This window comes from Plectropomus leopardus, chromosome 15 (genome assembly GCF_008729295.1).
Source record: "Plectropomus leopardus isolate mb chromosome 15, YSFRI_Pleo_2.0, whole genome shotgun sequence".
NCBI lineage: Eukaryota > Metazoa > Chordata > Actinopteri > Perciformes > Serranidae > Plectropomus > Plectropomus leopardus.
This window is the reverse complement of record NC_056477.1, coordinates 31,434,000-31,450,737: the sequence shown is the minus strand read 5'-3', so window position 1 is coordinate 31,450,737 and position 16,738 is coordinate 31,434,000. Positions and strand designations below refer to the sequence as shown.

The following is a 16,738-nucleotide window of genomic DNA, read 5'->3' as shown; positions in this document are numbered from 1 at the left end:
CAATAAAAAAAAACAAAACATAGATTTTCCCCATGCAAGCAGTTAATCTGAAATCAACAGCAATATACAATCATCATCTGTTAAACAACTGAAAATATCTTCCTGTAGTCAAATTAGTTTTGAAGGCTCAGCCAAGGAAGCAAGCTCATACGCAACTTGAGTGATGTAAACTATTTAATACAATCTAGTCTATATTTGAAACATAAAAGCCCTCCCCTTAGCTTGAAACCAAAGGCTGTATATAAAGATGGACGACATGACAGCTCCCCAGAAGTGATGCCACAACATCTTGGTGTCTGACTGCAGTATAGATCATAAAGCCCGCCCCCCTCTATTTAAGTGAATGGGACATGGGCCAAACTAAAAACTCTATTCTGTTATATCACCCTGCTGTTTGTTCAAGTGTTTGTGGAATGTGTTGGAATGACATGCAAGAGGCTGCAAAAAGAACAAACTGCAGTAGCTCTGACAATACTCACTGTCTGTACTGCTGCTGGTGGGGTTAGCCATTATGCCATGCATGCATGTAAATCTGATCAGCACAGGAGTGACTGTATCTGAGACTGACCGGCCGATGACCTGTCATGGCCAAACAAACTGAAAATCCTGCAATTCTGGTCACCAGCCAATCAGTGGGTGAATCTCCACAATTTACCATTGTCTCCTCATAAGAAGGAAACAAGGAAGAACAAAAAACTTAATCAGAAAACACTGCAAAGCTCACTGACACTGTAAGATGTTGTGAGATAATATTGATAAATGTGAAAGGCCGAGGCATTTATTGTGAAAATTAATGAAATATCTCCTCCAAAAACGGGAAAAGTCACTTTGTGAAAGCAATGAGTGTGCTGAAATTCACAGTTGCTTTTATTAAACAAGGAAAATTAAAAGCCAAAACAATAACAGCAAGTTTCCACTGTACTGTCTTTGATTAGCAGTGACTGAATGAGACTGACAGTGTTTTGCAGTTTTGCAGATTCAGAGTCCTTTTACACCTGATGTACTTTGTGCAGTTCAGACTGAATGTGGTACCGGTTTGGTGTGGTTCATCTAGGCTGGTGAAAGCTTTAAGTTTAACAGCTTGGTAGTGATACCATCACCTTACACCCCACCTACAACAGCCCCATTCACCTTTTATGTTGTTGAGTATTTCCTTGACGTGGCCAAAGCTGTTAAGTAACGGGTCCTGTTCTTCATCCTGGGCAGAGAAAAAAACAGGATAAGAACATGATGGAAGGACAGATGCTGTTTGCCATTCAGAGTAGTTGAATCAATCTCAGGATGTATTAAACTGAATGTGTGCAATAAAACCAATAATTTCTGGTAATGAGGATGGCACTAAGAGTATTTTATATAAAACAGAAATGGCTGATTCAAAATGTATCCAAAGGACTAATTATGAAGATTTGGACACTGAGGAAGTGCCCAAGGTTTTGATTCCTGAAAGGCTTAAGACTTTGTTGCACTATAGTCTAACTCTGTGGGGCAGTACTTCTATGTCCCAATTCTGAAAGACAAGACTACAACCATGTTTTTTTTTTTGCAATTAGCATGTTACTTTTCCATTTATGGTGTAGAACCCAAAATCCTTTAACACTTCAGAAGCTAAGGACAGCTTTGCTCAAAGGTGTCCTCCCCAGAATTCCATTTTAATACAATTTCTCTTTTATTTTCCTTGTTTATGCTTCATTTACCAACCTGTGAGCAGCCTGGGTGCTCAAATATCTGCTGCCTGTTCTTGTGTCTACATTTAAGATGTGAGGTGGTTGTAGGTTTGCTGTCAGGGCAGCTGAGCTCAGTTAGATGTTTTCTTTTAAATCACTTCTTAAAACATATTGATATTGTTTAGCCTACAACTAATTTTGACTGTTGTATAATCTGCACATTTGTTTTCCTAAACTACCCTTACACCTATAGTGGGTAAGAGGAAGAAGTAAGCTTGTAGGTGTAGAAGAAGTTGATAATACCTACACGACAGCTATACATGACTGATATAGTTCCAACAATATTTAAAACACTCAGAGTCATTTTTAGCATGACTGTCTTGACCACCTTATAGCACTGGGCTTCCCCATGAATTAATTCACTACATAGCATTCGCTAGAGTTGCTGTTTGAGCAGTTAGTCATCTAAAGCTAATGGTAAATTAGCAAGTTAACCTGACTTTTTCATTAGAATAAAATCACATAATACTCGCCCATGAACATTTCTTTTCTTTTCTTCATTTCAGCTTTGTGAAATGTTCTACGTTTTGCCAAATGCTTGTTATGTTCTGACAATAAATAATAGTTTAAACCAAAATTAGCTGTGTGGTTTCTCAGACTTACTCAGGAGCAAAAATCAGCCTTAAAACTTTAAGAAAATAATGATTTGACATTTATCATTATAATTATCCATATCGATATTTTTATCGTGATAATATTTTTAGCCACATCGAGCCCTATTCTGCCATTTGAATTTTTTTTCTTTATCTTTGTTTAGATTTTTGTCTGTTGTGTGGAAAACACTTTAAACAATTGCTATACAGATAAACTTTATTATGTTGTATATGATTGTGATTGTTAGAATTATTGTTGTTGTTATTGTTGTATATATTTATTACCACTACCAAGGAGGCACTGCTTGCATTTTTTTTGTTTTGGTTTCTTAATGTGTATTTCTAATACTTGCAAACATATTTTAGATTTTGTTCAGAGCTTATATCATTTGGTAACTATGTAGGAAAAAACATTTTCTGTTCAATTGTGACACCTAAAATTAACATAGAGTCGGTGTGCGAGTACGCAAAGACGATGTCGGACACCATAATTTTCTCTGGACCCCTCCCCAATGTGACCAGTGATTACATGTTTAGCCACATGTCATCACTCAACCGCTGGTTGTCGAAGGACGAGTATATGGCCAAAAGCCATGATATCACAGAGTTTGGACCAGGGTGCAGAGTTGCACGCTTCTCTGACCTTCCTCTAGCACAGTCACACACCCATAATGTAAATGTTATAAAAACGGTGTCTGTCCCCCGACCACTTTATTTGTTTAATTCTAAAATAAACAAAAGGGGAGTTGTACAAAAAAATCTCATAAAAATGAATACATCTCCTGTCATACAGCATCATAACAGGAGAATTAAAAGCGGACTCTTAAACATTAGATCCCTATCAACAAAGGCTGTTTTAGTCACTGATTTAATATTGGGTAATCATATTGATTTATTATGCCTCACTGAGACCTGGCTTTGTCCTGATAAGTACGTTAGCCTGAATGAATCCACTCCTCCTGGTCATATAAATAGTCACGTTGCGTGCGACACCCGCCAAGGAGGGGGAGTTACTGCTATTTTTGATTCAAGCTTAGCAATTTACCCTAAAGCTAAGTCTAAGTCTAAGACTAAGAAAAGGCTTTTAAATTAAAAAAAAACTATAGTTTAGAGTTTATTTTAATTTAAAAGCCTTTTCTCACCCATCCTGGAAAACTCTACAGCCAATTCTGTTTCTTATAGTGTACCCATACTGTGAATTTCTGTCTGAATTCTCTGAGCTTATATCAAGTTTAGTGCTTATATCAGACAAAGTAATTATCGCAGGGGATTTTAAAATTCACATGGATGTTAATCGTGATAACCTTAGTTCTGCTTTCTCCACGCTTTTGGATTCAATTGGCTTCAGTCAGTGTGTACATAAACCCACTCATCGCTACAACCACACTCTATTGAAGATTTATTAGTCTTCCCCGAGAATCCCGCTCTGTCAGACCATTATTTAATAACTTAAATTTTTTTATTACTCAACTACAAGCTTCTCAGCAAGAGTTACTATTCTAGATGTCTATCTGATTCAGCAGTAGCTGAATTTAAGAAACTGATTCCTTCTGCACTGACATCATTACCATGTCTTACAATGACTGAGAATACTCTACTAACTTAAGTTATTCTCAAATTGACAGTCTTGTCAATAATGCTACTGGCTCACTGCAATTAGCTCTCGATTCTGTTGCACTTTTCAAGAAGAAAATAATGAAACAAAGAAAATTAGCCCCACAGTTTAACCCCCAGATCCGCAAACTGAAACAAATATCGCAAAAATTTGAAAGAAATTGGCGTTCAACCAACCTCGGAGAGTCCCATTTAGTTTGGCTGGGTAGTCTAAAAATGTATAAGAAGGCTCTCAGCCATGCCAGACCAAACTATTACTCATCATTAATTGAGGAAAATAAAAACAATCCCAGGTTTCTTTTCAACACTGTAGCCAGGCTGACTCAGAGTCACAGCTCCATAGAGCCTTGTATTCCTTTGGCCCTGAGCAGTGACCACTTTATGACTTTCTTTAATGATAAAATTATAACTATTCGAGATAGAATACATCACCTCTTGCCCTCAACTGACCTGACCCCGGACTCAGGTAGCTTGGATATGGCAGCAAGGCCTGGAATTTATTTGGACCGTTTTTCCCCCATTGACCTTCGCCGACTGTTTACTCACCCATCCCCAGGAAGCTTTACCCTTATTAGACAATTCTTTATTAGATATAATCAATACGTCTTTATTAACGGGCTATGTACCACAGTCCTTTAAAATAGCTGTCATTAAACCTCTTCTAAAGAAGCCCACTCTCGATCCTGAGATTTTAGCTAACTATAGACCGATATCTAATCTCCCCTTTATTTCTAAAATTCTTGAGAAAGTGGTTGCTCATCAACTCTGTGACTTTCTCCAAGATAATAGTTTATTCGAGGACTTTCAGTCAGGCTTTAGACTTCATCATAGTACAGAGATGGCACTAGTAAAAATTAATAACAACTTATTGATTGCTTCTGATTCAGGTCTGGTCTCTGTTTTAATCCTTTTAGATCTCAGTGCTGCTTTTAACACCATTGACCATCACACCTTGCTGCACAAAATGGAACAGTTAATTGGCCTTAAAGGAACAGCACTAACCTGGTTTAAATCTTACTTATGAGATTGTTCCCAATTTGTTCACATCAATGACCAATCGTCCACGCATACAAAGGTCTGCTTCGGAGTGCCACAGGGTTCTGTGCTTGGACCTATCCTTTTTACTTTATATATGCTTCCTCTAGGTAACATTATTAGAAAACACTATAAATTGTCATTGTTATGCTGACGACACACAATTGTAACTATTTATGAAACCAGATGAAGTAGTTGAATCAATCTCAGGATGTATTAAACTGAATGTGTGCAATAAAACCAATAATTTCTGGTAATGAGAATGGCACTAAGAGTATTTTATATAAAACAGAAATGGCTGATTCAAAATGTATCCAAAGGACTAATTATGAAGATTTGGACACTGAGGAAGTGCCCAAGGTTTTGATTCCTGAAAGGCTTAAGACTTTGTTGCACTATAGTCTAACTCTGTGGGGCAGTACTTCTATGTCCCAATTCTGAAAGACAAGACTACAACCATGTTCCTGAGGTTTCTTCCTTTTTTTTCTCCCCGTTACAGGGGTCCTTTTTCAGGATTTTTTCCTTGGGTGATGTGAGGGTCTAAGGGCAGAGGGATGTCGTACACTGTAAAGCCCTCTGAGGCAAACAATGTTTTGTGATAATGGGCTCTATAAATAAAATTGACTTGACGTAATTGACTTAATTGAAGGAAATAAATGGAGCAAACAAATCCAATCTGGCTTATGTATCCCATTCGACTTTTTTTGGTGTTTGTTTTTGTTTGTTTGTTTGTTTTGCAGACCCAAAACAACATGTTAAGAGAATTGTGCTGCCCTTGCAGGAGTGTGTATTTTCTCTCAGTGCTTTCAGAGACAGCAGAGTGGAGGTTGTTGCCTGGGAGATCACTTCCTGTGTATTTACTCAATGACAAGAGGTTCGCGCTAAAAATGCAATCATTAATGGTGTCCTGCTCAGATGAGTTGTAAAGTTAGTGAGCTCAAGTTAGACAGCTAACCAACAATTATTTAGAATATTTATGTTTTCTCTCATCCATGGGGATATGCTCTCATTCTGCATGGTGATGCGGTTGGCAGGTGTAGTTTGATTGAAAGAAAATAGTTCTTCATGAAACCTGTAAGGCCTTTGGATTATTTTGAGTAACCAGGTCATGATTTCTGGGAAGAGACCTTGCCGTTGAGACCCAAAAGCCAAGTGCCATTTAGTTTCATTATATTGGAGAGAAGGCAGACATCTCAACGGCAGACAAAGTCCTACAATCAACAACTCGACAACCCATCTAGATTGATAAATAACACTACAGATAAGTGGAAAAAGAAGGATTTTTGATTTTCAGTTTTCATATCTTACGTAAATCTTACCTTAACTTCGTCAAAATTAGTAAATGTAATCATTATGTTAAACTTCAAACAGACAGACAGAGAGTGTTTATTGGATAGCCTTTACCAGTGGAGTATGGGTATTCCATCTGGAGTTCCTCTTGATAGCACCAACAACAGTACTGACTTCACCCTGGACGATGTAGATATTCTTGTCCACCATATTGCTCTTCTGAAATAAAAACACAAGAGGGGACAGTTGGTTTTGACAAAATCTAAGCCAGTGTTTACAGATAATTACTATAATATCACTTACTATAGTTCCTCTATATAACTTCATTGTTACCCAATTCTAATATCAAGATACCACTGTTGTCAGGTCTAGATAAATTATGACTTAATTAGATTTTTGTAAAATTTGTCACAGCAAAACCCCTGGAGTAATGAAAATGTTTTTCAATGTATAGTTGTTGTTTGGATTTTTTTCCTTCCATTCACGAAACAGATACACTAACATTCATTGAAACTAAATCATTAAAACACCAGCAGTCCATATTTTGTAACCTCATAAACTGCATCTATACTGACGGATTAAGTCCCTCTGTTTTAATATGGGTATTAAAATCTACAGTGGGCAGAGGGAATAAAAAAATATTTCATAAATAAAAACAATGCCATTTTCTATGACTGAAAAAATATTTTTGCAGATTGAATTTCTGGTGAAGACAGTCTGTCCCCATGCTGTCTTTTCAGCTCCTCAGGAGATGTGCTCCGGACAGGACAATTGGACAGTTTAAAAAGGACTGATGCTTCATGAGCATTTGCACACAACTGCTGTCTGATGTAAAACTGAGGTTAAAAAAAAAGGAACTAAATATCTTTGACTGAAAGAACATGAGCTTATCTTTTTATGTGATTTGAAATACTAAAGTAAATATTGTTAACATATCACCATCGATAATGTTGTTTATTATCTGAAAATTATTTTTTTAAAACTTGAATTATCCATTACAGTAATCAAAATTCACTATCGGGCTAAAATCACAATAGGACAGACAACCTTAAACTTAGGTGAGTGGATCAATTCATTTACCAATCAATGAACTAGAAAAGTTCACTCAACCGAGGGCAGGTTTTCCACTAGGCAAACCAGCACTCACACAGGTTTATTGGACACATTTCTTATAATTCAAGCAAATGCGCCAAAGCACATTTCAGACGCATCCCAAAAATACATGCCTCATCTACTTTTGATGGAGCTGCAGAGAGTTGCACAAGGCAGATTGTTTTTCCATCATTCACTGCATGTTAAATATAAACACAATATAGTTATGGGGATAAATTTAATCTAATAACTAAAACACAGCCTCAAATCTTTGATCCTTGTCATTAATAACTGGACTTCACTGGTATTAACTGTGTGTGTAGGCTACCACAAAGCAAAGTAGAATATAACACATATCAAACAGACAAAGAAAGAAACCTGTAAACTGCCGTTTTACTTACATACTTAGGACAGAAGCACAAATATCGAGAAAAATCAACAAATTCACAAATTCTGTAAGTCTACAAAATTGAGCATACAAAACGCTCAACTTCTGTTAGCTCCTGGTGTGGTTTGATGCAGTGCAAAGAACAGAACAAAACCGCATCGCAGCCATGCGTCAGTATGGCACAGCTGGGCCCGGTGGAATTATCCCTCCCAGTTCCCTTACATTCAAGAAGGTGGTGAAGATAATAAAATGGTGATTTAATTATCTCATATTGTGACTGTCTTTGGCTGATCATAACACATCAGGAATGGAAATAATCTGCAGATGCTCTGGTTCAAATTGAGACCAAACTTTTTTTTGGATGCCAGTTTTTAGCCACACCGAAGGCCAAAATGTGGTCTTCTTGTTTTCTGCCCATTTCTGAAAATCATGCAGTCCCTACCAGGAGTCAGCAGTTAATGATGCCATAAAACAGTCAGTAGACAGGTTTTTAAACAACTGTGAACAATACAAGGTCCTTGAGCACAGTAATAAATATGCACACTAAATATGAAACTGACTAGTCCAGTAGTTTGCAAGATTAGCAGATGGATACACACATGCACACACACAGAACCACGTTTCTCATGGCAAACATATTTTGTCTACAATTCTTGTACGTGCACTGAAATTCATTTTAAGCTCTGGATAAACAATAATTTACACTGAATATATCCAATATGAAAATCTGAAATGCTGCGAGAAGTATATAAAAATTAGGTCACCAAGCTTAAAGTCAAACTAAGAACTCTCACCTTCAAATGAATAAAGAATCTAAGAACCAAACAGCAAATTTCCATGTGTACCTTGACAATGCCTAAACCAATAAGGATAACCAAACAAAATCCAAATGACATGCTGCTCATATTTGACAAGTAGTAACGCTCAAAATGGCTGGATTAACCTTTTTTCTTGTGTCATGAAAGCCATGGCAGATAATACTCTTACTTTGAAGGAAGATTTATGGATGCAGAGAATAGGTGGCATAGGCCATATTCTTTTAAATTCATGGTAAGCAGCCTATACAAAATAATAAGAGGATGAAAAGGATATGACAGATAGAGTTCAGGATGGAGAGACACAGTGATAGGCTTATAGTTGAAATCACTGTCCTATAAATAAGTCTTCACTTGGAATTCAGTTTTTCAAACCACCAGCTCCAATATAAACCAGTGGTGTTGAGGTTGGCATATGTTCTGACAAAATACAGTTGCACAGTACACACAGCAGGTACAGTAAAAAAAAAAAAAAGTGTATATGTGTGTGTTGTGTGGGTGTGTATATAATTATATATAAATATACATACACTGTGCACAAAGAAAAACCCGAATAGCCACACCGAAGGCCAAAATGTGGTCTTCTTGTTTTCTGCCCATTTCTGAAAATCATGCAGTCCCTACCAGGAGTCATCAGCAGTTAATGATGCCATTAAAATAAAACAGTCAGTAGACAGGTTTTTAAACAACTGTGAACAATACAAGGTCCTTGAGCACAGTAATAAATATGCACACTAAATATGAAACTGACTAGTCCAGTAGTTTGCAAGATTAGCAGATGGATACACACATGCACACACACAGAACCAACCACGTTTCTCATGGCAAACATATTTTGTCTACAATTCTTGTACGTGCACTGAAATTCATTTTAAGCTCTGGATAAACAATAATTTTACACTGAATATATCCAATATGAAAATCTGAAATGCTGCGAGAAAGTATATAAAAATTAGGTCACCAAGCTTAAAGTCAAACTAAGAACTCTCACCTTAATGAATAAAGAATCTAAGAACCAAACAGCAAATTTCCATGTGTACCTGACAATGCCTAAACCAATAAGGATAACCAAAAACAAAATCCAAATGACATGCTGCTCATATTTTGAACAAGTAGTAACGCTCAAAATGGCTGGATTAACCTTTTTTTCTTGTGTCATGAAAGCCATGGCAGATAACTATAATACTCTAGGCCAACTTTTAATTTTGAAGGCCTATAAAAAAAGATTGAAAATGGATGCAGAGAATAAGGTGGCATAGGCCCCATATTCTTTTAAATTCATGGTAAGCAGCCTATACATGGTTTTGAAAATTATAAGAGGATGAAAAGGTATGACAGATAGAAGTTCAGGATGGAGAGACAAGTGATAGGCTTATAGTTGAAATCACTGTCCTATAAATAAGTCTTCACTTGGAATTCAGTTTTTCAAACCACCAGCTCCAATATAAACCAGTGGTGTTGAGGTTGGCATATGTTCTGACAAAATACAGTTGCACAGTACACACAGCAGGTACAGTAAAAAAAAAAAAAAGTGTATATGTGTGTGTGTGTGTGTGTATATATATTTAATGCACAGAGATACCGTGACGAGATCCTGAGGCCCATTGTTGTGTCATTCATCCACGACCATCACCTCATGTTGCAGCATGATAATGCACGGCCCCATGTTGCAAGGATCTGTACACAATTCCTGGAAGCTGAAAACATCCCAGTTCTTGCATGGCCAGCATACTCACCAGACATGTCACCCACTGAGCATGTTTGGGATGCTCTGGATCGGCGTATACGACAGCGTGTTCCAGTTCCTGCCAATATCCAGCAACTTCACACAGCCATTGAAGAGGAGTGGACCAACATTCCACAGGCCACAATCAACAACCTGATCAACTGTATGCGAATGAGATGTGTTGCACTGCGTGAGGCAAATGGTGGTCACACCAGATACTGACTGGTTTTCTGACCCCCCCAGACCCCCCAGTAAAGCAAAACTGCACATTTCAGAGTGGCCTTTTATTGTGGCCAGCCAAAGGCACACCTGTGCAATAATCATGCTGTCTAATCAGCATCTTGATATGCCACACCTGTGAGGTGGGATGGATTATCTCGGCAAAGAAGTGCTCACGAACACAGATTTAGACAGATTTGTGAATAATATTTGAGAGAAATGATCTTTTGAGTTCAGCTCATGAAAAATGGGAGCAAAAACAAAAGTGTTGCGTTTTATTTTTGTTCAGTGTATGTATGTATGTATGTATGTGTGTATAATATATATATATATATATATATATATATATATATATATATATAGATAGAAAGAAAGATAGATAGATAGATAGATAGATAGATAGATAGATAGATATAAGAAATGGCTTTTTTTTTTTCAAGCTTCAAGCCTGAAATATCACCTCAAAGCAAAGCAAAGCATGCTAACACTAGCAGCCAGCCTTGTCAAGCTACACTGAACCAGGCGTTCACATGCAAACTGAGTAAGTCTACCTGTGAACGACTACCTCACTACAAAATGGGTTGCAATGGACTGCAGAGCAATTTATTTTGTTGTTTATTCATTTTTATTTATAAGTTCTTACAAGCAGACAGTAACACATCCCTCTAACTCAATGAAGATAAATGGAAATAATCATTTTTGGGCCATTAAACACATTAGTATTCAATGACACATTTCCCATCTTAGTTCCCTCTGTTCAGTCCATTGCTAGAAATCTGAGAGTCATCTCTGATTCCAAACTTTCAACAATGATGTCAATAATGTTGCTCAGTCCTTTTTTTTCTTTTTCTTGTGATAAGACTTCTGTAATTCACTCTTTACCTGCCTGGACAGTAAAGCATACACCTTCAGATTGTACCAAATGCTGCAGTGAGACTGTTAACTGGTTCAGACAAAGGATGTCACTTAAACCCCATTTTAGCAGCCCTGAACTGGCTCCCTGTTAACTTCAGAATTGATTTCAAGGTTTTACTCATTACTTTAAAGCACTACATGGTCTCCCACCTGCATACATCTGCAAATTTGATGCCCCAATGTACCTGCACGCAATTACAGATCATCTGCCAAAAACCTATCAGTCCCTCAATTGAGACTTTCAACTAAAGGACACTGTGCTTCTGCTGTCAGGTGCCCAAAACTTTGGAACAGTCTCCCTGTTGAAACCCATCTTGCAGCCTCCCTAACTTATTTTAAATCACTACCAGTGTTTCCCATACCATTATACTATTATTTTATTATTTAAGTTTTCTTTATTGGTTGGTAAAAGGAGCCGAAGGGAGGGGTCCCACGGGAGACCATCCTCCTCCTGTCCAGGTGCTATAGAAATAAAAAGGTGTTATATAAATAAAGTCATTCCTATATTTAGCAAACATTTGATAATACGGTATTAATTTTAGCTCCTGGTAAAGTGAATACATCTCATGCTCACCTGCCTTAATTCATTCTATATATGAAAGAAGTACTGCAAATCAGTTACACATTCTCACACTAGATGAATACCATTCATGCATAATTCAACGTATGCTGCAGGGATTACTTCCTACAGTAGGCTGAGAATGTGGTCAGACAGGGACCGACAGGGATATCGTGCTGATGTTGAGTGACAGACCCATCATAGGTGTCATTCTCTTCAACAAATTATGAATTCATACTTCTCAGCTCTTAATAATTTTTTGTTCTTTTTTATTTTCTTGTGTTATCTCTGGTGACAACCTATTAATTTATGTAGGTAGATGATGGAAACTGTACTGTTGGTTACACAAAGTTTTTCTTTATTTCTGTGTGTATGTTCAACACACTGTTGTTTAAGCCATTTAACTTAGCCTGGTTTTTAGTAACATTACAAACACTGACAGCACTATAGGTACCAGAGCTCTGCAGAGACATTTCAAAAAAAAAAAAAAAAAAAAGCAGGATGGGCTATATTAAAGGCAAATTAGTTTAGCCACCATAATCACCCACTTGGACTAACCATAGACAGTCGATGCAATTAACTATCAGACTGTTACTTATGCTAAGTAGGGAGTGTATGTGCAAATAAACCTGTACATCACTTCCATTTGCAAAAAGAATAAATGCATTGTTGTTTTTAAGTACCGGCAGGTTTGTCATGCTATATGCACACTTACAACTGTTGGTATTTAAAATGTGTAAAATCTTATTTTATTTTAGAGCTGTGTACAGCACACTGCATGGCTAAGCCCCTTCCTGTGTCTCCCTGTCTCTGTGTGTCTCTTAAGGCCCTGACATACCAAACCAACATCAGAGAACTAGCAGCTACGAAAGCCCTCTGCTTTGTCGTCTCACATTGCCTTGTCTCTGCCAAAAGTTGCACATGAACACACCAAACCGAGAGCCAACCAACATGTACGTTCTGCATCTGCATGAGAGTAAAAACTCCTTCATCCCAGCAAACAGGTCATCTATATTCGTCATTCAAAGAGGGAGACTTGAGGACCATCTTGACACTAGTTAGTCAGTTAGTACATTAACAACATAATACAATGTTGAAAGAAAAAAGAATATTTACCAACAACACAAACCATCAGGAAAAAAATCTGCTAAGCTCAGCAGCTTTTATTCACCAACGGGCAGATGAGGGCCAACAGTGCTGGACACACCACAATAACAATGGCCATGGATGCTCACCAACGGCACAGATGTGACGTTTTGACAATGTGTTATTTGAGTGATCCACCTCTGGAGATATAAAAAGCAGCTGTTTGCAAAAAGCAGCTAATTCAAAAAGAACAGCGGCCGTGAATGTCCGCAAATTGAGGAAAACAATGACATTTGGGAGCTCCTTACCCTCCGAGCAGAGAATAAGATCAGCTGCCAAATAACAGTGAAGGTAAATGATTGTGATTGACATGTTATGCCTTAATTAATGTTCAGAAGCGCTGCCAATGCATGTTATATGTCACACTAAAGGCTGATGCCTCTTTTGGTCCCACAATGGCGGAACCAATTTAAAATCACACAATGGAGCATAATGTTGTCACCATTGTTTGGTTCTGTGTAAAAATGCAAAAGAGCCATTAAGAAGGGACTTAATAAGAGCCCTGAGGTGCTATCTCTGTGTAAAAAGAGTTAGAAGATGTAAAGTTGACATTACGCTGGGTTAATGTTTTTTTTGGATGGGAGTGCAATCTCATGAGGATGGTGCTGTGTTGTCTGTGCAACATAACAAGGAGAAACTAATTACAATAATCAATCATCATCATCGGAGGCTGGATTACAGACCCATATGCACCACCTCCAGTGACACCCAGACATTATAAACTAACTTGTTCTCAGACTAAGTGCATTTTTTGGTAGTCGCTATAACACAGAGCGTGTACCTCAAAAGATGACAGTGCCACTGACCACATGGTGTGGTGTACCTTGTCTTTCTCTGAACCAGGTGTAGACAGGGCCTTTGTTGAGCAGGACAAAATAACCAGGTTCTGCAGGGTTCCTTTGTATGCCTGGGTACCAGACATAGAAACAAGAAAGTTTGCATTCTCAATTCAGATATTATCCCAATTAATGCTTAATCTACTCATTTAGAACGCAGAAAAAAATCTTAAATTAATGCATGTATTCCTTCCAGATCTGTACTTTGTATTACAACAGAACAACAGCTCAGAGACCAGAGAGGCTCCCTGCTTTTAAGGATATAGCGATCCACATTAAAAGGGTTCACAGAACTTCTTTGGCGGGTGATGATTTTTACACCTCCCTTAACATGACAAGAGATTCCTAAGTGACACTGTCGGCCAGAAGAGCAATGAAGCACATGAATCACTGCTCAACAAACTTGCTCTTGTACACCGGTGCTAACAGGCAGCCGGATGTCAGCTGGATAGCACAACATCTCTGCCTGGAACTTCTCAAAAACACAAACAGTCAGCTAAAGCCAGGGCTCCAGACACTCCCAACTTGAATCTGACATAGTTTTAGTAAAACTCTCATGGGATGTTATATGTGCAAGATAATACAGTCATACAACAAAAGCAGATGATAAAAGGCAGCTATCGTTTGTTAGCTGTCAGGTAAGCTGGGAGGGTGACTGCTAGCAAATTAGATTAGCTTGCTAAACCAGACGCGTCTAGTCAAAGGCAAAGCTAACATGCTAGCTCTCCACCAAACTCAAGACTGTTGACAGCCCTCTAAGACAGCACAAATACACAACGAGAGGAATCGTGGCTAACGTTACCGTTAAAACAATGTTCGTCGAATAGATGAAGAGTTTATAAATGTGTTGCCTATCGTTATATTACCTGCCCAAACCTCACAGCTAACTAACGTTGCTAAGCTAACGTGCCAACTGGCTAAGGTGTCTTCAGTGTTTGTCCTCTCGGACAACAGGAAATTACATCCTTGACTTTATAAAGTAAAATGCCGGTGGGTAGACACCGTAACATGCTTTTGCCGGCTGTCGGAAATAATGATATTACCTGTGTGTGGCTGCTATTTCAAAGATGGAGTCCAGCTGTAACTAGTGCTAGCCTAGCTTCGGCAAGCTAGCAGGCTAGCCGGCCAACAGTGAATGAAAAAGTCCAAAGTTCAGTTCTCTACGACAGCAGGATACACGGAAAATTTTGGACATTCCACTGCGTGATAACGTAATATTTCCAAACACCAGTTATTCATTCACTCTTCAAAAAAATCCTCCATAAGTGAATAAATTGCAGCCCTTCCTGCAGCTGTCAGTCTGCTCCTGGTAAACACACTGACGTGGAAAAGCTCTGTGCTCTCAACCGAGCATGATGACAGCGTTTTGATTGACAGGCGAACAAACTGGTCATTCTAAGCGCGATTTGGGTCTTTAAAATAACAAGATATCGGAGAATTAAAGTGTAAGGTTTATTCGCTTTTGTGAAAATGTTGTAATCATATAGAATGACAGGGATCCCCCAAAAGAAAATGTCACTTGTGTTACAGAGAAATAGGGGGCGGGACAAAGGGAGTGAGAGTGGAGTAGTGGTTGGTTGCGCCGAGTTGATGACGAAAGCACGGTCTGTAGTTTAAATTGAAGAGCGCAGTCTCAGAAAAAAAAGAGTCTCACACTGTCAACTGGACTATGTGGACATCTTTTCATGTCAGGCTCAGGCTTCTCATAGGCTCACCGTGTCCCACTGAGGTACTTCTACAACAAAAAAGAGTGACTCTTTTTGTGAGGTAAAATGATGTGAAAAATGTTCCCTTTACCAAAGCCCCAGTCCATATCTTGACGAAAACATGGTCTATACAAATCAAAGCTGGATTATTAATAAAAATGTATGTGTCTCCTCTAATATCCTTACAGGGCCTGTGAGACAAAAGAGGGGTGGTTAGACGAAGGCAGTGCTGCAATGGAGGGAAAGGTGGAGAAACTTAAAGGGCCTAAAGCTTGAATACTCAGCTTTTTATTTTTAAAAGTGGATTTGAAGAATGTTTTTTTATTTTTGATCACTATTTTTTATTGTAAAATCAACAGATAAACAAGGATAAAACAACTGATTTACTGATTACACTTTAATTATTTGACACTTTAAAACATTGGTATGTTGTTGTTTTTTGGTTGTTGTTGGGTTTTGGTTTTTTTTTCAAAAACAGTGGATGAGGGCACTGAGCAACGAAAGAAGGAATGACCCAAGAATTACCAGGAAATCTGTGTAAAATAAAAAACAAAACAAAACAAAAGTGCAAGAAAATACATATATATGTAAGTGGAATTATAGTATATATGGGGTTCCCATTTTTTTCTCTGGACATTTTTCACTAGCTTTTTTCAAATAATTTTCTAAATGTACTAATTTCTTGCAATTTGTAATATATTAATTATCAACTTGCCCATTGCCTTTTTCCCATGAAGATATATATATTAAAAAAAGATAACATACAAGAGGATCCACAATCAAGAAAAATAATAAAATAAAATAAATTTGAATTAAAAGAAATAAAAAATAAACTAAATTATTGTGGGGTAAGATGTTCATTTTGATTACCAATACATGTGCTGGGACTTTCTTTTTTTAACAGATAGAGTTTTGATTCAACCATAGACACTAGGGAAGTTAATAACCTTTAATACCTATGTAAGGGACCTAATTTGTGACATTAATCTGTGGAGGGAGAGACATCTTAGTTTTGTCTATATTTATCAGCAAAATTATTGTTTACCATACGGAGCTGATGAAGACAGTAAAACTGTACTG

The 16,738-nt window shown here is 37.7% G+C and overlaps 1 protein-coding gene across 4 annotated transcripts in view; it reads right to left on the bottom strand.

Moving 5' to 3' along the window:
* gbf1 (golgi brefeldin A resistant guanine nucleotide exchange factor 1) overlaps window positions 1-15,269 on the bottom strand; it is a 135,792-nt gene extending 120,523 nt beyond the window's left edge. For 2 of the 4 annotated variants that reach the window (XM_042501783.1, XM_042501784.1), the window contains exons 1-3: window positions 13,898-13,935; window positions 6,371-6,475; window positions 1,132-1,198 (exon numbers count right to left, since the gene is read on the bottom strand). In XM_042501783.1, the coding sequence (XP_042357717.1) occupies window positions 1,132-1,198; window positions 6,371-6,475; window positions 13,898-13,927 (202 nt within the window). In that variant the 5' untranslated portion in view covers window positions 13,928-13,935. The other 2 variants (XM_042501786.1, XM_042501785.1) reach the window with 2 other exon arrangements.
* Between the last annotated feature and the right edge of the window lie 1,469 nt (window positions 15,270-16,738).